The 24,659-nt window shown below is 28.0% G+C and overlaps 1 protein-coding gene across 15 annotated transcripts in view; it reads right to left on the bottom strand.

Annotated features, from left to right (window-relative positions):
* LOC111040815 (twitchin) overlaps positions 1-24,659 on the bottom strand; it is a 79,774-nt gene that overhangs the window by 29,874 nt on the left and 25,241 nt on the right. For 4 of the 15 annotated variants that reach the window (XM_022324856.1, XM_022324850.1, XM_022324843.1 and 1 more), the window contains 54 exons: positions 24,022-24,114; positions 23,845-23,934; positions 23,721-23,789; positions 22,629-22,697; positions 22,417-22,494; positions 22,152-22,223; positions 22,008-22,070; positions 21,841-21,903; positions 21,647-21,748; positions 21,066-21,254; positions 20,413-20,457; positions 19,991-20,029; positions 16,772-16,984; positions 16,248-16,419; positions 15,813-15,949; positions 15,623-15,748; positions 14,711-14,855; positions 13,575-13,859; positions 13,368-13,509; positions 13,174-13,298; positions 12,826-12,964; positions 12,555-12,769; positions 12,271-12,477; positions 11,550-11,690; positions 11,313-11,480; positions 11,119-11,243; positions 10,871-11,048; positions 10,661-10,808; positions 10,383-10,519; positions 10,116-10,279; positions 9,877-10,018; positions 9,516-9,818; positions 8,844-9,443; positions 8,651-8,780; positions 7,719-7,891; positions 7,526-7,653; positions 6,598-6,618; positions 5,925-6,078; positions 5,557-5,856; positions 5,324-5,490; positions 5,124-5,259; positions 4,677-4,958; positions 4,172-4,477; positions 3,824-3,928; positions 3,050-3,247; positions 2,861-2,985; positions 2,515-2,671; positions 1,933-2,232; positions 1,702-1,873; positions 1,520-1,647; positions 1,306-1,450; positions 988-1,124; positions 618-917; positions 424-559 (listed from right to left, as the gene is read on the bottom strand). In XM_022324856.1, coding sequence (XP_022180548.1) covers positions 424-559; positions 618-917; positions 988-1,124; positions 1,306-1,450; positions 1,520-1,647; positions 1,702-1,873; positions 1,933-2,232; positions 2,515-2,671; positions 2,861-2,985; positions 3,050-3,247; positions 3,824-3,928; positions 4,172-4,477; positions 4,677-4,958; positions 5,124-5,259; positions 5,324-5,490; positions 5,557-5,856; positions 5,925-6,078; positions 6,598-6,618; positions 7,526-7,653; positions 7,719-7,891; positions 8,651-8,780; positions 8,844-9,443; positions 9,516-9,818; positions 9,877-10,018; positions 10,116-10,279; positions 10,383-10,519; positions 10,661-10,808; positions 10,871-11,048; positions 11,119-11,243; positions 11,313-11,480; positions 11,550-11,690; positions 12,271-12,477; positions 12,555-12,769; positions 12,826-12,964; positions 13,174-13,298; positions 13,368-13,509; positions 13,575-13,859; positions 14,711-14,855; positions 15,623-15,748; positions 15,813-15,949; positions 16,248-16,419; positions 16,772-16,984; positions 19,991-20,029; positions 20,413-20,457; positions 21,066-21,254; positions 21,647-21,748; positions 21,841-21,903; positions 22,008-22,070; positions 22,152-22,223; positions 22,417-22,494; positions 22,629-22,697; positions 23,721-23,789; positions 23,845-23,934; positions 24,022-24,114 — 8,684 coding nt within the window. The remainder of the gene's footprint in view (positions 1-423; positions 560-617; positions 918-987; positions 1,125-1,305; positions 1,451-1,519; positions 1,648-1,701; positions 1,874-1,932; positions 2,233-2,514; positions 2,672-2,860; positions 2,986-3,049; positions 3,248-3,823; positions 3,929-4,171; positions 4,478-4,676; positions 4,959-5,123; positions 5,260-5,323; positions 5,491-5,556; positions 5,857-5,924; positions 6,079-6,597; positions 6,619-7,525; positions 7,654-7,718; positions 7,892-8,650; positions 8,781-8,843; positions 9,444-9,515; positions 9,819-9,876; positions 10,019-10,115; positions 10,280-10,382; positions 10,520-10,660; positions 10,809-10,870; positions 11,049-11,118; positions 11,244-11,312; positions 11,481-11,549; positions 11,691-12,270; positions 12,478-12,554; positions 12,770-12,825; positions 12,965-13,173; positions 13,299-13,367; positions 13,510-13,574; positions 13,860-14,710; positions 14,856-15,622; positions 15,749-15,812; positions 15,950-16,247; positions 16,420-16,771; positions 16,985-19,990; positions 20,030-20,412; positions 20,458-21,065; positions 21,255-21,646; positions 21,749-21,840; positions 21,904-22,007; positions 22,071-22,151; positions 22,224-22,416; positions 22,495-22,628; positions 22,698-23,720; positions 23,790-23,844; positions 23,935-24,021; positions 24,115-24,659) is intronic. The other 11 variants (XM_022324858.1, XM_022324851.1, XM_022324846.1 and 8 more) reach the window with 10 other exon arrangements.

Here is a 24,659-nt window from a genome sequence, read left to right on the forward strand (position 1 = left end):
CTAGTTACTAGTAAGTTATTTGTACTTATAGTATAGTTACTACCATGGCTAAATAGCTAGGTATGATCGCATTTAAACGCATTTTAGTTATGGGCTGCGCACTTACTAATGTGCAATATATTATACATATAATATAGTATGATTTAGCATGGAAAGGAATCCCAGCTGGCAGTGATTTTTAGATTTATTTATCCATTTAAATTATAATGTTGTATTGTTTTGTTAATTAATAAATCGATGTGATAATATACGCTGTCAGTGGCGGCCATAACACCTGCGTATCACAAAGTTGCAATCACACCTAGTTATTTAGCCATGGTTACTACCATATAATTGAAAATTAGTTCTTGTCATGTAACTTAAATTATAGAATAAAAGAAAAAATTCTTAAGGTGAATTTTTAAATAATAGTTTAAGGCTCACCTATATTGATCTTTTTTTTCAATAATGTATGATGTAACTGGAGCACCATTTTCATTTGCTGGAGGTGTCCATTTCAAATGTACGCTGCTCTTATCCCAGTCCTTAGCATATGGTTTTCCAGGACGATCAGGTTCATCTATTTTTCACGTAAAAATTAATATTTTTAAAACAATAAACATAATAGTTTTACTTACTGTATGGGTTCTTTGCTACAATTCCGAAATCGGTTTCTAGAGGTTCTGATTCTCCTTCTGCATTTACTGCTTTTACCCTGAACAAATATTCTTTACCCTCGTGTAAACCAGTAACTTCAGCTTCAGGAAGCTTAGAAATGGTAACAGGTACCCATCGACCCATTTCAGTGTCCATACGTTCAACAATATAGTGATCAATCGGAACACCTCCATCATCTTCAGGTTTTTGCCATTTGAGTTCACATCCATCTGCTGTGACTTCCGACACCTTTAGTGGTCCTTTAGGTTTGGTGGGAGCAGCTAAAATTATAAAATAGAAATTAAATTATTTACTTAAATAATTTAATATCCATTAATCTTTTTAACTCACTGAGAACAACAATCTCAACTTCTGCTTTATCAGTTCCTGAGTCATTCTTCGCAGTAACTGTATAAATTCCTGAATCTGAACGTTTTGCTTTTTGCAGTATAAAGGTAGTTTTGTAGTCTTCACTTTCTATAGTTAATCTAAATTGAAATCAAAATATAACATTTAAATAATACATTTATTTTTAACTAAATCATTTTGGAGTTCTTAATACAATGTTATTTATAAAATTAGTTAAAATTTTTATTTTTTTTATAAAAATAAGAATCAAAACAATATTTGCATTGAAACAAATTCACATTTAAAAAGCTTAACTCTTACCTGTCATTAAATAATATAGTCTGTCCATTAAATGTCCACAATATAGTAGGTGAAGGTTCTCCTTCAACATCTGCTTCGAATTTCAAGAATTTTCCTCTGCGAATTTCTTTTTTTCCCAAATTCTTTCGGTCAATTTTAGGCGCCACTGTATAAAACACAAATTAGAAAATATACTACTTAACCCCCTTTTTATTTATGAAATAGATTTACTTACTAAATCGTGGTTTAGCAACAACGGATTTCGAAATATCACTTGGTTGACTAGGTCCAACTTTATTAACTGCAATTACTCTGAATTCATATTCGTGACCCTCTACAACATCCGTTACTCGTCCAGAGCGTCTAATAAGATCATACAATTATTTTATTTCATTAACAAACTAAAAAAAAACATACTTATTTGGAAGAACAAGAGCTTTAACCCAGTTCCTCTCGTCTTTATCTCTCATTTCAACAATGTAACTTTCAATCGGCGCACCTCCATCAGAATCAGGTGCTTCCCATTCAAGGTCAATAAATGACTTATCCCAATTCGTTGGATTTGGTTTTCCGGGTTTACTTGGTTCATCTGCGTAGAACTTAATTGAAATATTTGTTTGTATAATTAAAACTAAAAATATATCTTACCAAATGGATTCTTTGCTACTATAAATTTATCAGCTTCAAGATCATCTGATTCTCCTTCTTTATTGACTGCTCTCACACGGAATTTGTATTGTTTACCTTCTTGTAAACCAGTTATGTTTGCTTCTGGTTCGCTTGATTTACCACATGGTATCCATTGACCAGTTAATGGATCAAGTTTTTCTATTTCATAATACTCTATTGGCGTACCGCCATCATCTTCTGGTTTTTTCCATTTTAATTTGCAACCATTTTTCGTCACATCAGTTACTTCAAGCGGACCACCTGGCTTAGTTGGTTTTCCTAAAATACATATTAATGATAAAGTTTGTATTATTTTTAAAATATTTGAAGAAATGTAATTTTTATTCTTAACTAATTAGATGAAAATAAGATATTTTTAGAAAAACATGTAAGTTTGTATCAATTTGCTTAATTTTAAAATATAAAAGTTATACAAGTTAACATATCAAGTATGCATAATAAATTATAAAATATTTTAATATTTGAACCGAAATAGCTTCGATGTTTATAAAGTTGTAAACTATTTTTTTATATTGATAACATTATTATTATTATTTTTACCTAAGATAGTAATATCAAAAGTGGCTGTGTCTTCACCGACTGAGTTTTTAGCTTTAATTGTGTATAAACCACTATGAGCCCGTAAAGCCTTAATAATCATTAATTTTGTATTGTATTCCATGTTATTGATTTCCAGTGAATTTCCTGTAGTTAGTTCCTAAAAAAGTTAAAATTACAATAGTAAAGTTTCTGATTGGATATTAAAATAATTTTATGAAAAAAAATATTTTACACATAATTAATTATATATGCCTATTCATATATTACAATTTTAATTAGGAAATTAAAATGTTGTACTACTAATAAAATAAATAACACAAGCTTCTATAAAAATTAAATATCTTACAGCGTCTTTAAATGACCATGTGACTGTAGGTACAGGTTCTCCACTTATGTTCACGTCAATTAATTTTGTGTGTCCTACTTTCATGATCAGACTTTGTAAGTTTGTTCTATCTATTCTTGGTTTCACTGAAAAATTAAATATTTTGGTGTTAAATGTTTGTTTTTAAACTAACGTGTAAATATATCTTACTGAATTTGGCTTTGACAATATGAGGAAGAGACTCCTCGCTTGGTTCACCAAGTCCGGCTTTGTTAACAGCACGTACTCGGAATTGGTATTGTTGTCCATTTTCTAATTTTGGTATTTTGCCTTTACAGACATTTCCCGTAACTTCAGCTGCTTTTACAAATGAACTATCATATTTGCTTTTCATTTCAATTATATATCCTAAAAATTAGAAGTAGATTAGTTGTGAAAAAATATTATTAAAAATGTTTATAATAAATAATATTTTTAATATTATTTTACATTATTTACTCTCGTTCCTTGTTATCGGCGTATTGCAATAAAAAATTACAATACTTTTATTCTTATATTATTTTAAATAAGTGCCTTTCGAAAAAGTATTGAAATATGTATTATGAATACTTTTTTTTTGAACACCAAAAAAAAGTTGTAAATTTATGACACACATTTATATTTTTAAATTATTTTTATTATTTTTACTATCATTATTATTTATTGTGCTATAGTAGTATGAGTACAATTCTTATTTGTTTATATAATTTTATTGTGTAACAGTTATAAACGAACTTTATTTTCCAATTATTCTAAAACTGACATAATATATTATCAAAAATAATAATTAAGAAATAATAAATATTCTAAAGCTTCCAAATAATTTGTCAAGTATTTTAATGAATTCGTATTCTGAATACCTTTTAACCAATTTATTTGAATACAAAATAAAAGTATTCTTTGTAAGTCTAATCTATCTTATTCCAACAATATTATTCTACCAACCTGTTATTGGAGCTCCACCATCCCTAAACGGTGCATCCCATTTTAATTCTACCATATTTTCGTCATAATCAATAATTTCTGGTAATCCTGGAGGACCAGGCGTATCTGTTTAACAAAAAAAACAAAGATAATGATGAATACTGCTTATAAGTGAACTTTTATCATCCACTTTGCAGATGATAAAGTGTCAAGGACAAGTTTGTTTAAGTCAAATATACGGGAAGACGATAATTATAAGATATTTTAAAAGAAATGAGCATAAAGCTATTTTTGAATTTCTCCTGTTTAAAAACTAAGACTAATGGAAGTTATTAATAGGAGTTATGTTAACATACGAAAAATAATTACCATAAGGATTTTTAGCAACTATCGTAGCATCAGAATCTAATGGTTCCGATTCTCCTTCCTCATTTAATGCTTTCACTCTGAAATTATACTTTCTATTTGGTTCCAGACCATTTATTTTGTGTTCTGTTTTTGTTGGATCAACGAATCCTGCAGGTACCCATTTTCCAGTTGTGGTATCCATTTTTTCAACTAAATATCCAGTAATGGGTAATCCACCATCATCCTTAGGTTTATTCCAGTGTAATGTACATCCTTCTTTATGTACGTCTGTGACTTCAAGTGGCCCACCCGGGGGTCCAGGTTTATCTAAAAAAATCGAAAAGATGATTTTGTGAAGGTTCATATGTACTTTCAAAAAACATTTTTAATGCTTCATTATCCATGGTTTAATCTACTTGTATTACCTAATGAGTATTGTGTATTATTAACATTATTTATTCAAATCCTAAGTGAAGTAGCATAAAATAAGTAAATAATTATAAGAAATATTGTTAAACTTAATTACCCAAAATAATGACTTCTACAGTAGCTTCATCAAAACCAGAAGCATTCTCTGCTCTTAAGCTATAGACTCCTGTATTCTTTCTTGTGTTTTCAGATAAATTTAGTTTTGTATTGTAATCTTCATTTTCGATTTTCACTGAACGTCCATTTATCAATGGTTTATTGCCAAAAGACCATATCATGGTTGGTGGAGGTTCTCCCCTTACGTCTACGTCAAACTTCACAATTTGACCTACTCTTACGACCACCTTTTGTAGTTTGTCACGATTGATCAGTGGTTTGACTGAAATAATAATAAAGAAAAAATCACTGTTTAGGTATTATAAATTGTAAAATAGTTTAATATACACAAACAATTGTTAAGTGGATAAACAATTATAGTGTACCATATGATATGAATGCTTAGTTGAAAATATTTTTTATCATTTATAAGAAAAAAAATTCTTACGATTTTTAGCTTTAGCAGTATGAATTTTGGTTGCATCACTTGGCTCGGAAGGCCCTGCTTTATTTACTGCACGTACCCTAAACTGATACTGGTTGCCTTCTTTAAGATCTTTTACGGTAGCTTGACAAGTTGGTTTCTAAAATTAATTTTGTAATTAAAAATTGTGTTGATAAAATGTACATTCATTAATTTCTACGCACTTTTGTAGTCAAAATTTCCTCCCATACAGTGGAAAGTTTTTCTTTTTTCTCAATAACATATCCAGTTATTGGTGCCCCACCATCGTGTTTTGGCTCTGACCACGATAAATCTACTTTATCGACATCCCAGTCGGTTATTTTTGGTGTTCCAGGTTTACCAGGGATTTCTACAAAAAAAAATTATTTCTAGAATCTGGATACATTTATTTTTTAATTTTTACTTTTATGCTTACCATATGGGTTCTTGGAAACAATACTACCATCGCTTTCTAATGGCTCGGATTCACCTTCCTCATTCAAAGCTTTTACCCTAAACGTATACTCGTGACCTTCTTGTAAGCCTTTAATGTCCATTTCTGGTTCTTGTGTGCGACCAACTGGAATCCAGCGTCCTGTTTGAGCATCCATTTTTTCAACCACATAAGCCGTTACAGGTTTTCCACCATCGTCCGTTGGTTTATCCCATTTGACTTTAGCTCCACTGCTTGTAACATCTTTCACTTTAAGAGGACCTTGGGGTCTTGTTGGAGGACCTATTGTTAATGATAAGATGGTTAAAACATCGTACTCTTGTAATATTTATCAATGATTTTGTACATACATAGAACAGTCACTTCAACAGTAGCTTCGTCCTTGCCAAATTCGTTTTCAGCAATAATTTTATACAGACCGGAATCTTTACGTCCCGTATCTGACAAAGTAATTTTTGAGTTGTACGGTATATTTACGATTTGAACATTGCCTTCAGATATAACCTAGTTATTTAAAATAATATATCACAACACGTTTTATTAAAATTATTTTATTTGGAATATTATGAGTCTATTAGTCCTGTATAGACAGTAGACACGTTTTCTTCAACGGTTACCTGAATTTATTATTATTCTGGAATAAGCATCATTAGTCAAATTCTACTTGTCAACTTTCTATCTAATAAATGCAATTATTTACGAACTACAATAATCTAATGTGTATAAAAACAACTATAATGTGATTTTAAAGTAATATGTACGCACACCAATCAAAACTACGGTACAAAACACAATAATACTTAAACAGGTTTATAAATTAAATTCAAATCTACAACTCTAAATCATCAAATGGTATCTTTAAATTTATTTATAAATTGTGATATTCTACTCAGTTGTGATATTAGAATAACTACTTTGGTGAAATAAGAAAACCAACTATCACTACAATAATAATTACGATGAATCTCAATTCTACTAAACGATTTCTACATATACGTAGTAACCGCTTTTCATTTTACTCACATCTTTTATAACTTCGTCAGTCTGAAATGTAAAATTTGTAAAATTTAAGCTTATTTTTAAGACAAAATAGAAAGAGACAAAAACCATAATATTTTAATAACTGGAATTCTAATGACAAAATATACAAAAAAAACCATCTAATGAAAGCTACAGAGGTATAGGTAGGTATGCAAATATGCAATTATACTATGCGTACATTTATAATAACTAATAAGGGTAATATTAAAATGATCCTCTAAGTATAGAAATAATTCAAAAGTAAGAATTTATGTCAATGAATAACTTTCATCAACTCTAAGAATAGTGAATACTTATTATCATGTCCGTGAATCTTAATAAAATAAACCAGTTATGAATGATAACTGATTATCCTCCCAAAATGTTTTATGAATTAGAAAATACATAAACACTTGTAATTTGTATATTTAATCACAAACAAATTCAATTTTCGATTTTGATTTTGATAAACATTAATGAAATATTTAAATTCTGTAATTAGTTGAAACATTAAAATTTAAGAATACTGCATTTTTATTAGGTTAATTGTTACATACTTATACAAATTGCTTAATATAAAAAAATATTTTTAATAAATAATTTTTAATTTATAGTTTTAAATATGTGTAATGGAATAATTAAGTACAGAATATAGTATATACTGAAGCAAATGTATTTATGAAGTATGTAATAATTCAATATCCACATCGAAGTAAGTGTGAAATTAACATACAATAATTGGATAGGCGCTAGCTATGAGGTAGGTACATTCTTAAATAATTTACTTTAATAGAAACTATATTTTTCTTGTATTTTCTCGGGTTTTCGAACTACGAATTACCTACTAATAATACAACTTGAATACAATTTGGTATATATATTTAATATATGGTATAAATATATATTGCACATTAATAATTATTATGCAAACCTCTTTGTTAACGAGCTGCCACTTGACAGTCGGTGCTGGTTCACCTTTGATGTTGACATCGTATTTTACTGTTTTCCCACCTCTGACTACAATATTCTTTAAATTGGTTCGATCAATCCTTGGTTTCACTGAAAATAATTAGTTAGTAAATAAAGCAATATTCATGTATGGACGTGCGTATCGCATAACGTACATGATTTATGTTTAACAATATGAATTTTCGTAGGGTCTGATGCAGGTGACGGTCCAGCTTTGTTCACGGCAGTAATCCTGAACTGTAATTCTGATTTTTCTTTTAACTCAGGTACTTTGGCTTTTAATTCAGTAGCTGGGACTTCAATTGCAAACTCCCATTCTTGACTGAACCTAAAAATACAGTAAATAATAAATTTTGTTTGTTAATAAATGAAACTGAGATTATAGAAGTATTACAAAATTTAACTTTAAATTGAAAAAAGTCTTTTAAAACCAGCATGTAAAAATGATTTTTCATAAAAGAAATTTAAGTAGTCAAACACGAGACTGTTGAGACTGAGTTGTGTTGTAATAAAAAATTAAATACTTATTTAATTTGAATCCCAAAATAATAATAATACTATGAGCCTATAAATTATTATTCCTATTGATAATTGTCAACGACTAATGAGTAAGTATTAAAATAGGAAACCAGCCATAAAAACGAATATTGACGTTTAATGTTTTAAATTGTTAAGTTAAAATTCTTTAAAATTAGCTCAAAATTTAGGGAAAAAAGTCTCTCTGCAGTATAGTAAGTTTCAAGTATTGCTGCTTTTTGTAGATCGCTATAATTTAGGAGTATATGACAGTATGTGTTAAACTTAAATAGTAATTGATAATTGTTTACGAAAAATGGTTCTAAGTGGAAACACTAACAGTTGTTATTCTTAAACATAGTTTATAATTTTATAATTTATTAATATTACTACCTATATAGGTAATTTATTTATCTATTACGATATAAATTTGTCAGTATATGTTAATGTCTAGTTTAAAATGTATTATTAAAATGTATACAAATTAATATTTATACTTTAAAACTCAAAGTTGTGTATATTTTATTATAATTATAAAGATTATTAAATTAAAAATCATAACAATAGACACCTGTCTTTCTTTTCTATGAAATATTTTTCAATTGGAGCACCACCATCTTTTTCTGGAGCGGTCCATTTCAAAGTAACACTTTGATTGTCATAATCAATAATTTCAGGTGTATTAGGCTTGGATGGTTCATCTAAGAAAATATTCAATCAATTATTAAATAAAATACTAACCATGATATTTTTGTATGTCTTACCGAATGGATTTTTCGCAATTGTGGATTTGGTCGTTGTGAGTGGTTCAGAATCTCCTTCTTTATTTACAGCTGTCACTCTGAACTTATACTCATTACCAGGTTCCAAATTTGATATTTCAGCTTCAGGTTCTTTGACACTATCCTTAGCTGGCACTTTACATACTCTCACCCATTTTCCTGTTGCCACATCCATTTTTTCTACTTCGTATTCGGTGATTGGACATCCACCGTCATCTTCCGGTTTCTTCCACTTAAGTTTACAACTCTTTTTGGTGACATCAGTTACTTCAAGTGGTCCTTTTGGAGCATCGGGTTTACCCAAAACCGTAAACTCAAGAGTAGCTTCATCTTTGCCAGAAACATTTTCAGCTACTAGTGTGTATACGCCAGTATCTTTACGAATAGCGCCAGTTATTGTCAATGTTGTCTGATAATCGATGTTTTCGATTTTTATTCTATCATTATTAACCACTGTTTCGTTTTTCAATACCCACGTAAGTGTTGGTGCTGGTTCTCCAGTCACATCAACAACCCACTTTTGATTTCTACCTGCTTTGACTGTTATGTTTTTCATACCTTCTTTGTCAATTCTTGGTTTTACTAAAATAATCAAAACAAATAACTATATGAATTATCCCCATTTTAATAATCAATGAATACTCCATAACTTACAGTTTCTGTGTTTACAAGTGTGTGGGTCTGTAGGTTTACTTGGAGCTCCTACTCCGGCTTTATTAACAGCTTTTACTCGGAACTCATAAACCATTTTTTCTTTTAAGCCCTCTACCTTAACTTCAGGACTGTTATCGAGTGTTTTTGTGATTTCAGTCCATTCCAATGTAAACTTATCTTTCATTTCAACTAAATAGTGTGTAATTGGCCTTCCACCGTCAGATTCTGGTTTCTTCCATTTTAAGGTAACACTCTTATTGTCATAATCAATGATTTCCGGTTTTCCCGGTTCACCAGGCTCATCTAAATCATAAAAATACAGTTATTATTTGTAGTTAAATTTAATGCATCTTATCTATACCGTATGGGTTTTTAGCTAAAATTTCCTCAGATGTCTCAAGTGGTTCTGATTCCCCTTCTTTATTTACAGCCTTAACTCGAATCTTATATTTCTTTTTTGGAGTTAAATTAGTGAGTGTAAATTCTTCTTTTCCTGGACCACACTAAAAATGATATCAATGATAATAATTTAAAAAACAACTTGAATTAACTAAACATTAAACTTATCATAAATATTTATATGCATAAATTTTTTTTTACCTCGCCAGCTGCAACCCAACGACCAGAGTCCATGTCCATTTTTTCAATTATATAACCAGTTATATCTGAACCACCATTATCTTCTGGTTTTTTCCAAGCAACCGTTATATGATCAGCTCTTACTTCTTGAGCTATCAAAGGTCCAGTAGGTCTGAGTGGCTTGTCTAAAACAAAAAAATAATTTATTTATAACGGCTAAATGCATAAATATATTTTTTTTTTTTTTTTTTTTTTCTTTAAATATATACAATAGATATAATTCATTACCTAAGACAATCACTTCAGCATCTCTTTCGGCAGTTCCAGAACTATTTTTTAACATTAAAGTATATTTTCCACTGTCAATCCTTGTAGCTCTTCGGATTGTTAATAATGTATTACGTTCATATTTATCAATAGTGATTCTAAAAATCATACACATAATTATACATACATATCACTTAGTACATTTAGCTTTTAAATCTTATTATCATATATAAGTTATGCTATTAATAAACATTACAAGTTTTATAAAAAAAAATTGTAATGATCATGATTTTTTTTACCTGTCCCCATCGTGTATGATTTCAGTTCCATTTATTTTCCAGATAACTTCAGGTTCTGGTTCACCTCCATATTTTATATCGTACTTAATAACTTGTCCTTTTTTAACAATTATATTTTTCAAATCGTCTCCGATAATCCATGGTTTAACTATAAAAATTAATATAAGTTATCCACAATATATTCATAATCTACAGATTAGAATTTTTTACCGAATCTTGATTTGGCAATAATTGGTTTTGTTGCTTCACTTGGTTCACCTGGACCAGCTTTATTTATTGCTCGTACACGGAATTCATATTGGGTTCCTTCTTTTAAACCATCAATTGTAGCTGAAGTAATATCTCCTTCAAAAACTTTACCTTTTACCCAATCTTTTCCGAACTTTTCCTATTCAATTAGAACCAAGGAGATATAAATCATTTTTATTTATGCTTAAATAAAGATTTCACAATATTACTTTGTACTCAATAATATATCCTGTAATTGGAGCTCCTCCATCATTTTCAGGTTTGGTCCATTTCAAATCAGCATGATCTTTATCCCAGTCTACTATTTCTACATCATTTGGTTTACTAGGTTCGTCTGAATAACAAAAAATTTAATAATTAATTAATGGAATTAGAATGTTTCATTAAAATTTAGATATTATACCCCATGGATCCTTCGCTAAAACAGTTTTAGCGAGTGGTGTAGGTTCAGATGCTCCAATTTTTGATACAGCTTTTACGCGGAATTTATATTCTTTTTTCGTAGTTAAATCTGTTACATCCAAAAATAAAGGTGAATCTGCTTTTACTTCTCCAACATTCGTCCACCCTCCTAGTTGCCAAAACAAATGAAAAATATTAATAATGTATCTACATTATGCACATAATTCAAAAAATATACCTTTTACGGTTAAATCTTGTCTTTCCACAATGTAATGAAGTATAGGTGCCCCTCCGTTGTCTTCCGAAGATTCCCATTTAATTTTACAACTGGTTTTGAAAATATCAGATACTTCCAAATTACGTGGTGGTGTCGGAACATCTGAAATTACAATCAAAAAATAAATCTAAATTGCAAAGAAAGAATGTAGTTTATACTACATATGTATGAAGTATATATCTTTGAAATATTAGGTATATACTATTTTGATTATTAGGCATTTTCAATTAGTTCTTATAACTTATAACTTAAGATTAAAAGTATGTAAATAATCTTAAATACATAATTTATGTATCTAATAAAAAGATACAATTTAGTTAAATAGAATATGTTTGTAATGTTTTGTATATTTTGTGGATGATCAATATTTCCCCAATTAATATACTCTGTGTATAGATATATTATATAACTAGAATGATGTGTGTTTTTTGTGTAGGTATGACACAAATCGTGTAGACACATGGTTCACTGTAGCACAATTGCTTTGATTTTAAACTTCAATACATTTTCTGGTAGGAAAGTGGTAAGTACTTTTTTGAGGACAAAATTGAAAATTCCCAGTACTTTAAAAATAATCGGGAAAAACAAAAAAATAATTATTGGAAACGCGGCGTGCACTAAGAGAGTATCTCTAGTTTCCATGTACTAAAAAAGAGTAAATAGATATTCAATAAGACATTACCTTGCATGTTAATATGAAAATCTTTGATGTCTTCTCCTTGGTCATTTTTCAATTTGATTTGATAATTTCCACTAAGAGCGTGCGCTGGTTTTTTTATATTAAATATAACCTTATCATCGTGAACAATGGCCTCGACATCTTTTGCAGTTAATGGCTTTCCATCTTTCAATATTTTTGCATCAATAACTGATTGTCGCGTTCCATTTACTAATAACCAAAAATATTTTATATTAATTAAATTTATATATTTTATTATTTTATTATCTTATTAAAAACTACATTACTTTTATAAGGAACTTCAAAGCTGATTGGACGTGATACGGGGCCTTCTACATTTTCATCAAACATTATTACTGGCTTTTCTTCTCCTTTCTTCACCTCCAATAGACAAATAGAGGTGAGTTCGTTTGATTTACACGTAATTGTACCAGCGTCTTTCAGTTCCAATTTGTTAAATATTAATTGATGTTTACCACCGCCCAAATTTTTAATTTCAATTCTATAAAAATGCATTATGAATTAAATTGTTTTTGTACATTTTTTTTAAACATATACCTTTCTGAGGATTCGATTGGTTTGTCATCAAAGAACCATTCAGTGGGAGCAGTTTGATCCTGTAACTCTACTTCTAATATAACCTTTTCTCTTTCGATGCCAGTAGTGTCCTTAAGTTTTTTGTTAAACTTATTTTGATCTGAATAAAACGAAAAATGAATAATTGTCATCACATAAAATATTATTTTAAAACATTTTTAATGTTATAGGTATTTAAAAAAAACATATTTATTTATTGCAATTTTCTCAATTAAATGAACAATTTTCTTATAAAATTTATTGGGCAATTGTAACTAAATATTTAACTTGTACTAAGTAATTAAATTTAACTTCTAAATGTTTACTCACATTTTATAATTAGTTCCGCTTCAGTTTTATCAGCATTCGTTGTACACGAAAATATACCACCATCAGTTACTTTAGCGTCGTTAATTATCAGTTTTCTTTTCCTACCTTCTTTTACAATTCGAATTCTGAAAAAGTGTACATACATATTTGAAAATTAACTTCTACTATGAATACCAAACAATAAACGTTTATACCTCTTATCAGCTTTAAGCTCTGTTCCATTTTTAGACCACTTGACGTCGCCTGTCGCATCGTCTAACTCACATATTAATGTTACGGTATCTTTTTCAATCATTTGTTGATGTTTTAGTACTTTTACGAACTTATATGGATATTCTACAGATAACATAAATTATCGTTATATTTTTCAAATTATTATTGAACAACTTTATATGACATACCAACTACTTTAAGAGTCGATGACGTTTTTTCATCTTGCTTTTCAATTCGACAATAATATTTTCCACTGTCATTCAACTCACAACTTTTTATTGTTAACCGACAAATTCCACTCATATCTTTTGATATACTGTACTTATCACCATCCGCTAATTTAGTTTTTTCTTTATACCAGCCTATAATAGCCATACTACTACTGACTGTACATTCCATGCTGGTTTCATGCTTTGTGAAACCATCCGTGGTAGATTCAAGTGGTCGTAAAAACGTGTAAACTGGTGCCGGTTCTATAAATATAAAAATATTTTTAACTATTTGAGTACTGTTGACATACCTTTTTAAGAAAACAAAATATAGTTGTTAGTTTTTGAATTATGTGTTTCATAAGCAGTAGTGTAATTAAGGAAATTCCCCCATCCCCAAAACAGAATTTAAATTTTAAACAAAAAGATCCAAAATAAATTTTATAATAAATTAACTTTTTTTCATACAATCTTTACAATGAAGTTTGCTTTTCTAACTATGGCTCCCATTTGATTTGGTAAATTATTAAATACGATGCAGCTATATTGAAATAGGAAAAAACGGATTATTATCCATACATTACAAGACATTTCGTATAATTGGATATCTATATGGCTATAGTGAATAATAATAAAAATATTATGTTATTTTTTATCTAATTTCTTGATACATTTTATCAATTTTAATATTTTTGTTCAATGTACACTAAAAAAATGAATGATCAAATAAACGTTTACACCTTGAATCTCTAATTCAAAAGAAATATTTACATTAAACATTAAAAAACTTTATAATAGAAATAATGTAAGTATATTATGCAAAATATTACAATGATTGTAGAATTGAAATAATTTGGTTTATATATGTACTGGTACCCACTTCTCCCCTCCCTAATTACACAACTGCACTAGTGTTGATCTACTAATACCTACTTACATATACTTAAATAGTTAAATAGTTAAGTAGTAGATATACATAAGTAGTAACTAGTAAGTAAGTGATAATTATAAAAATCATTTAAAAACAAACTATTTGTAAATTCAGTTAATATTATTTAAAGCTTAATACATAAAGGTATGAACAAATTGATGATCAAAAACGGTAACATTTATACCTTCAACATTAAGATAGGCTGTTGAACTGACGCCACCTATTTCAATTGTATATTTTCCAGTATCTTCTACTTTTGGTGCCATTATAATCAATTGATAAACGTCACCCTCATTTTTGAATTTGTACTTAGATCCGGTAAATAATTCCTGGTGAGTAAAAATGTCTATAATTACTCAAATATTAGTTATATTTTGATAGTTATTTTAATATCTCCAGTATAATAAAAATATTCACTATAACATAAAAAAGTGTATTAATTGTTCAATGATATAGTTTATTTTCATTGTATAATTTAATGAGTTATCTAAATAATAATGAAAGGACATAGTTTAAGATATTTAATGGACATTTAGATGCTGTTTTTAAATTAATATAGTATTGTGTGACTAAATCATTTTGCACTTTTGAGACATAAAAAGTACTCCCGATAGGTGTCAACTCTCAATATTTAAAAGTGGAACATATTTGATTATCGATTATCTGTGGATAGAAATGCTATTTTCAAAAAAAAAATATTGATTCGTTATAAAATGGTTCGTATTGAACAAATTAGGAAAACTCACTCTACAAGTGCGCAAATTCACGGGTTCTAAACGTATTTTAATAAAACACAATAAACTATAGTTGTATAGTCAATAATGAATTTACAGCAAATTCGGACATGAAATTAATATCTTAATATCAATAATACGTTTCAAATTATTACTAATAACTAATAATTTTTTTTTATTTTCGATATCACAGTTCTTTGAACATCAAATTATTTTTCCTTGTTCATCTTCCAAAAATTGCTAAACAATTTTTTTGAACCTAGTTCTAAGATGTTTTTATCTTTTATTTTAAATAATAGTTATAATATATATATATATATATATATATATAAATACAAATAAATAAAATAATTGTCACATACGTCTTTTCGAAGAAACCATTTTGGTTTAGAATTGGGTTTTGAAAATACTCCTTCAAATGTGACTTTTTTGTCTTTTCCTTCTTTAGCATATTGATCAACCAATGGTTTCAAAAATGATTCTGGTTTCTGTTAATAATTAATATGTAATATTATGGACATTAGGTGTAATATAATCAAAAAATGTACTTACCTTTTCCACTTTTTTTAACGCAGGTACAGGTATTTCTGTTTCTTTTAAATCTCCCCATTCTGGATCATCCTTGTCTTTTCCCCATTTAGCATATTTTCTTTTCTTTAACATAGCTCTGAAGTCCATACCACTGGAATCTATTGTTTAAATTAATTATGAAAATTAGTTTCGAGTATATGCTATTAAATATCATTAAAATTATGGTTTCATTGTTTTTCTTGATTTAAATGCTTATTTTTAATATTAAGTAAACATTAAGGATAAAACTATTAAATTTATTATAGATTTAACTTAAGAAATATTAATTTTTTTAATTGTGTATGATAGTGTACATGGCGTATTTGAGAATATATAATTATTTATGATCAATTAAATTTTTTTTTTGTCTTGTAATTGAAAAATAAATTTTAAAATTTTAAAAATTATATACATTACCTGATACGTATAGTTGCATTTCTGCAGTGTCTGACCCATGGATGTTGGTCACAATTACCTGGTACTTCCCTTCATCATTTGGCTTCACTTTACGCATACACAATGTAATAGTATTTGTTTCTCCGTCAGTTATGAATTTGAATCGTCCACCTTCAATAAGCTCGGTAATTCCCTAAGTTCATAATATAATAATTCAAAGCTTGTTAGTGGAAACAACGACACCGTATTTCTTATATTACGTTTATGATGAAAGAAAATATCTATACTTTTTCTTAAAATTGTATAACTTACAGGTACAATTACTATTATGTATTGCATAATTAATCATTAATAACTTATAAAGACTTTTATATAAAGCAATTTTTAATCTGTTTTCTTCACACTATATAAAATAATTGGTATCTACATTACTCATAATGAAAATCTATTAGGCTCAATATTAATAATTAAATTATAGATGTCTTATAATAGTCAAAATAAAACAGTATTCATACTATAAATAATGTTTTCGAAAAAATAATTACTTTGAAAAATTTAAATGTAGGAGCTGGTGTGCCTTCAACTTGTATAGTTATATATCCAGTCTGATCTTCAATAGCTGAGTAACTTTCGGCAACATCTACAATACTCGGTGGTCCTGGTGCACCGAAATCTTTTAATGGCGTTGAGGGTTTATCAATTTTTTCTTCAAGTTCTGCTATGCTGGGTCTCCTCATCTCCGTACTTGGTCGACGACGCTGTAAAGCCCAAGTTAAAAATTTAGAACAATATATTTACAGAAATAATTTTTTTTTTCAGACGACTTTCACGTTCAACTCCCACTACATCCATTCCTCGGTATAGTCTAAACGCACCTCCAATGACTAACATTAAGCTGATAAAATAATAACTACTATGACTTAAAAAGACTAATATAATTTATGTAAAACTAATATGTACAATGTGTATGGCTACTTATTTCTATGCAATTGAATGATGTTAATAAATTGTACTAACTAATTGAATCAAAGCACGTAACAAAAAATTAATCCTTATGGCTATAACTGTATAAAACGGAGAGGTAGTTCAAACATTCTTAAATCTAGAGGGAATATATGTACAAGGATACTATTATGTTACAAAACATATTTGAGGCAAGTAAAAAAAAATTACCCGTATTAAAATATTTATAAATAATCATAATGTTATTTAAATATGGGTTTAGCTTTGAATATATTATGAAACATCAAGCAAATTATTTATGTTTCTGCTATTAAGTATTGATATTTTAATGAAATATGGACTATTTAAGTTTTCTTAATAATTGAAAAGCTGATTTAAAATAAAATAAAACTGAAAGTTGCAGCTAAAATATTTTGAAAAAAAACATGAATTCGTTTTGCTGTTAAAAAAAAAAAATACGATAAATTATTTTTAAAGCCATAAATAATTTTCCAGAAAACATTATTAGAATATATAAAAAAACGTTTCTTTTAAAATAATAAATATGTACAAAAATATATATACATTAGCTATATTATAATACGTAAAATAAATTACTTATGTTAGTATTTATATACAATAAGTTAAAAAATTAATTCGGTAAAGTTACAAATTATTGGATGAATATAAGGTATATAATAAAAATCAATGACAATGGGTTGGGATATTTTAAAATAAAATTGTTTCAATTAAACAGAATTTGGATTTAGCCAGTTGAAGTTCCACCAAATTATACTGATTTTGAACATCATTTACCACATTTTCCTAGTTTTAAACACAAATCTCATTCAAAATAAATACATTTTTAACTATGAACATAGAATATTAAAATGTTTGATGATGAACAGGAACTTAAAATAGAATGTGATGTTATAAAACATATTTAAAGTCAAAGCCATAGGCGTATTTAGGATGGGGCTCTTGTAGGAGTTAACCTAACCTTAAATGACCTAACTTTGGATGACTATTTTTTTTTGTGTTCTCGAGAATAAAAGTAATGGTTTTTCTAGAATGGTTTAAGGAATGCCAAATTTCCAAATACTTTTATTAGATTTTTAATGAACATAACAATAATGTGATCATATTTTTAAAATATCTACCAATAAAAAAATAAGAATATTAGCCTATATCTATACAAAGACTTTTATAGAAAAGTATCCGTGAAGAAATCTGTAATCGCATATTTCATGTTGAACATAATACAATTTAGGTACCGCTCAATACGTAAATAAATACAGTTGTTACACATGTAGTTGTTATCCACTAACTTCATAATATTAACAATTTTTGCTAATTTTCAAAATATTTAAAATATAATTTTACTTAGTATGGATTGAATGCTTTTAATTATAAATACTGTGGATACACCAATTACCTACTTAATACATTTAATTTTGTCATAATTCATTTGTATACTGAAATAACATTTTTTTTTTAATATAAAAAAAAAAATATTTTGTTTTAATTTATAACTTTGATGGGGGTGGGAGGATATCTATAGCACATTTAGAAAACATCACCATTAAATTATTCCCAGATACGCCTATGGTTTAATGAGATAAGAAACTACTTAATTATAACATTTAAAAACAGCTTTAGTCACTACTCATTCATCTTGTCTATACCGAATGGATAATGCATGGTTACTAGATAACCGGCCTTAAGTCTGTCCTGATACATTACCTACCATTTTTTGTTTTATTTGAAATGCTGTGATTGCGATAGTAGATGATATATTTATTAAAATAATTTTTGTTTAATAACCATCGAATATTATAGAAAAATGATATAATGACTACAACAACACCTCTTACTATAGATGGACCTAACTTTTACTAATTTACAGGCCTTCCGGTACACCTAAGTTTGAAATTAATTAACCTTTAGAGATACAGTTAGAAAAGGACATTATGCCAAATGTATCTATTCATTTTTGCCACATTTTTTTATAAAAAATTACCGGATTCACAATTTAAAAATAAATGTAGACAATTCCACGAGCTATAATTCAGTCAATCTAGAGTTTATCGTTAAAAACTTGCGTCTCTGGGACTTGAATACTTAAAATTTTCCTTTATTGTGTATATATCATTTCACATGACATTTAAAAACACTTAAGTACTAATTTCCCGATTACATTAATAATTAATATACTCAAACAAAGAAATTTAATAATTTCAATTTATAGCTGTAATACATTTGGTTGTAACATTAACAATTGCATTTAAATATTTCATGTTTGTATACGTATCAAACCCATACTAACTGCTGTACAACCTTTTTTATGCTTTCCATAATATTATGAATTTTTAATCCCTATTAATAAAGTTTTAAGTTTGATTTTAAAAATGTCTTAGAGACCTCAATTAAAATATAATTTTTATATTTTGTTTATAAATACCTATACAAACAAATAAAAAAAAATATTTCAAGCACATTGTTTTACAATTTTTAATTTGTAAGACTTCTGTGATTGAATCATATTATTCTTAACAAAATTATATATTGTAATAATACTCCTGTAAAAAAAATTAGAATTGATAGTTCCGTTAGTTCCGTTAGTGATGTAAATGTCAAAATATTTATCCACAGTCCATTCAGCAATCTTCAAGCGAACGATCACAGGACTAACACTTAAAAAATGACGATCAATAAATAAAAATATAAAACTTGACATCACAATATAGGTTACACAAGAAAAAACGCAATCATATCGGAACAGTGACTATTGTGACGAGGAAACACTATGAATGAAACCTCACCTTTGCATCAATAACCTGACCAGGCCGCAATTTTCCAACCTGCATAAACATAATTTAATTGAAAGCACGTTAAACAAGTTGCGGTTAACCAGAAGTAACCGAGGGAGACGACACAAAGACAGAAACACAAACGTTTGGAAATTTTGATAGATGGCGATGACGAATTTGTATACGGAATTATCGAGGTATTGGATAAGAAAATTATTGTAATTTATTGAAGTTTAAATTTAAATTTAAAAAATATTGAAATATTAAAAATAATTTGAATATTTTTTGATATTATTCATTTCGCCATCGCCAAAGTACGTCCACTTTGAAAGTCACAACAGCCGATGAGGGTAAAAAAACCATTGTTATTTTTCAGTTTATTAATTCATTTCACCAAAGAGACGCTGTTCACATTGGATTTTTAACACCCTCACCTTTTTTTCTTCCAGGACCTCTCCGGGCCGTAATTTTCTATTTTCCTAAAATAGACAATTTAAAATGTATTTGAAAATCCGACATTATTTCCTTTCCTACTCCCATTGTAAAGACAGAAACAGAACTATGAAATCCTCGAACAAAAGTATGTGTACATGAGTTGGCAATATAAATATATATATTTATATAAACGCAAGATTGGCGTAAAATACCAGTATTGCAAACAGTTTGAAGTGAATATGTTTAATCAAATACTAAATTAAAGGCTTCAAAACCCGCTGTACATGTATTTATATATGTATAATATGTGGTTATAATAATTTACTGTTGTCTATTCTATTTTATCTACGTTTCATCTACAATATGTTCAACACTAAAAATGGTTATTGTAAAATCTATTGTATAAAAAAAAAAATATAAAAGCAGTTGATAATTTGTCATCATGCTTACTAATTTGGCGCTCTTTACATACTGAGCACCGTTAAGAATGCGTATAAGAACAAAAAAAAAAAAAAAATTACTGAAGAAATAATATACTTTTTGTAGAAATGAGCTTTAAAAGAAGGTAGAACGAATGAAAGAGAATTTAGATAATTACAAATGAAGACGACATTAATGCCATCCGACAGTCAAATTTACAGTGATAATTTACCTCGTCGCTGATTATCAAACTCGGACGGCGACCTTTGTTGTCCTCTGGGGGAGGTATTAGCGAACCTCTGCGGCTCGATTGCCCAGAATTTGGACCCAGTGAGTTCTTCCTGCTATCGGTTGGCGTTGATTCGCGGATAACCTCGATTTTCGGCATTTCAGGTGCTTTGATTTCTGGTACTCGACTTGGCTACAATTAACAATAATATCGTAAAAGCATGTGATCGAATGTCTGTCGATAGTCGGGATGAGTTATGTGACGTTGGTTATAAATTTTGACAGGAGTGTGGGCATGCTTAATGAAATCAACTGGTATAAACTATAATCATTTCTCTCTCGACGCAAACCATGCATTTTACCTGTATAATTGCATGTTTTGACATAACATTTAATCATATTAAGTATAAGATTAGGTCTAATATTTTTTTAATCATATTTTTCTTGAGGCTTAGATATAGGCACATAATTAAAATAACATTATAAAAGAATACAATCCTACATAATTCTAGTAATAATTATTTCAACAATATTATAATTATAATGATTTGGTATAACAAATTGAAAAATATCCCTTATGCTTACCCTGCCTGTCGGAGCTCTCTCATCAGAAGAGTCCAACTTTATACTTGGTTCTTGTATAGAGTTTTCATCTTCGGACATCATAGAATAATCTACACTCGTTTCCTAAATAATAAGTAAATGAAGATTATAAGTCAATTATAAATTTCAATTATTATATTCATTAAAATAATATATTTTGATTTTTTTTCTCGTACCGGTGTCCGTTCGTCAATTGATTTATCGTCAAATGAATCTTGTGAATTATCAACTTTAGTTCCCTGTGAAAATAATATTTAGGTAAAATTTAAAATAAATGTTATCTATCACACCAACGATATTATACTGTTGTTTAAAGTAACCAATAATTTTGTATTTAACGTACGTTCGATATAGTTGGTCGCATTTTTTTCTCTGGCTGTTCAGGCTCAATGGCGTCTTTTTTCTTCTAAAATACATCGTAAAACAAATAAATGTTTTAAGTAGATTATTTATATATTTTTTTATTGCTATAATTTGTTTTAATTACTTTCACAGAAAGTCGTTTTTTTGTAGCTGGCTTTTCTTCCGGCATAAGCGATTTACTTTCTGACGGTTTATTCTGTATTACAAACATAATAACTCAAGTTTAATATTATTTTAGGTACCTAGGCACATTGCAAATATGCATATTATAAATACAAACGTATTTGTATTTTGCATCATCATTAAGAAGAGAAACGAAATATGGAGTTTTTCTTAAATATTCAAACATATTTTTAGGTAATAATACAATATATAAACTGTACACTCACACTTACACTCAACATCGACGGTTGTCGACTGTCATCGATTTTATTATCTTCCATGGGAGCACTGTCGTCGTCATTTTTCTAAATACATATGTACAATGCAAACTATATAGTTATTTTCATAAAAACATGAAACTTTTTACAAAACAATACTATAGTAACTACATTTTAAATACAAGTTAGTAAGTATATAGGTTTACACTTTCAAAACTTACTTTTACCGAAGGACGGCGTTTCACTTCTAATTTGTCTTCTTCTACTGCTATTTTATTTTCAATAGTTTTCTAAATATACATATTCATACGATTATAACCTTATACGTTTTTCATGATCTCAGAAAAATAAAATTTTTTTTTTTCATTTATTATAACTTAAAATGTTTCAACACATTGGGTGTTTTTACAAGTATTTTAACAATTTTAGAATTTATAAGTAACATATTTATAACTTAAGTTATATTGATAATAAATAATTAATATTTAGGTAAAATAATTGAGATTGTTATTGGGAATTAAATTTGACGTTTTTGGATAGTTAATGAGAATATTTATCAATATAATGATAAAAGGAAGAGATAAGATTATATATTATGGAATAAAAATAAAATAAATTGTGTGTAACGTTGTAAAAAATCATAATTTTGGAGTCAACATGTTTATAATTATTGTAGTGATTAAAATAAATAATTATACATTTATCAATAACAATTTAATTCACGTTTCTAATATTATACCGAATTTAAGAATTTAAAATTAGGTACCTATAGTTATTATAAATATGTGTAAAAAAAAAAAGAGAGCTATAAATTACTTTAATTAAAATTTTTTTTTAACTATTTCTGATTTTGACGAGACCCAGAAGGCGAGATCGTATTGCAGCAAGAAATAAATACGGTAAATAACAAAATGGAATGTGAGTAAATGAAGATAATCTGAATAAATTGTAAATAGTTTAACATAAATTATAAATAATTATTGATATTCCCCTTCTCAATGAAAAAAGTATGTTGAAATCAGGACGAAACCAATCACATTATAGTGAGTTAAACTTCTACTGTCTGTTCATAAGTTCAAAATTGTTCGGAAAAAATACGTCTCAATTTTCCACCTATCATTGTAGTGTGTGATTCTTAGTACATATTATGAACGAATCAAGATTAAGTGAAACTCGCTGACGTTCGGTCGTTTGACCATTTGCTGAATGATACCGAAATTTTCTTTAAGTCACTTCAATCGCTTATTTGAAATTGTAGTCACGACGACTCAAATATAGGATTTATAATACTTTAACTAGCAGAATCTACTTACTTTTACTGATGGTCGTCGTTTAACCTCAGTTTTGTTGTCTTCAACTGTTTCCAACGAATCGCTGGTTTTCTAAATATATACAAAAACTATTGACTACTGAATACAATTTATTTACAAAACATACTTTTATTGAAGAACCTCTCCTTTTTATGGGACTATCCTGAATAATTTTTTCAGGTGGGGATGCATAACCATTATTATCTTCAGTTTCCATCTTTTAACAAATAGGTATGGCATATTACAGGCATGCAATTTGTATTTACAATCTACTATAAGTTATATCATAATTATGTATCCTTACTTTTAATGTTGGTGGCTTTTGTTTTTCTTCGACAATTTCTTGAACCACTTGAGTTTCAATATGATTATTAATTTTATTTTCATCAGTGGTTTTCTGAATAATAATAGGAACTTAGAGTATATTCATAAATTATATATAAAAATGGAATGTTTATATATGGTAAAAATAAAATTTTAAACTTAAGATTTAAATTGAATTTGTTTTATATATTTAATATAATTATTATAAGAGACGGTTGATAATAACATTCAGTTGAACACTAGAGTATTATTTTAATATGTACCTTAGTTAAATTCTAAGTATTTAACAAAATTAATGTTTTGTACTTTATTTCTAGAATTTTCATTACATATATCTTGTCTAAAAAAAATGTCAAAATTCAAGTTTAAAATAAAATTGTTATGAGATCAGTTCAACTAGTGATATTATTCAGCGATTACGTTAAGAAATGTATAATCTGCATTTAATTATGATTTATCGTATAATATTTAGAACGCTACACTTACATATTATGATATCGCCGTATTACAATTATAAAACATGGCAAAACCCGTTTCGCGAGAGAAAAAATCAAGAAGGCTACAGTTGTAACTAAGAAACAACATTTTCATAACATAAAAAGGAGAACCTTGGTCACG

This window comes from Myzus persicae, unplaced genomic scaffold, assembly GCF_001856785.1.
Source record: "Myzus persicae strain clone G006 unplaced genomic scaffold, MPER_G0061.0, whole genome shotgun sequence".
NCBI classification, from domain to species: Eukaryota; Metazoa; Arthropoda; class Insecta; order Hemiptera; family Aphididae; genus Myzus; species Myzus persicae.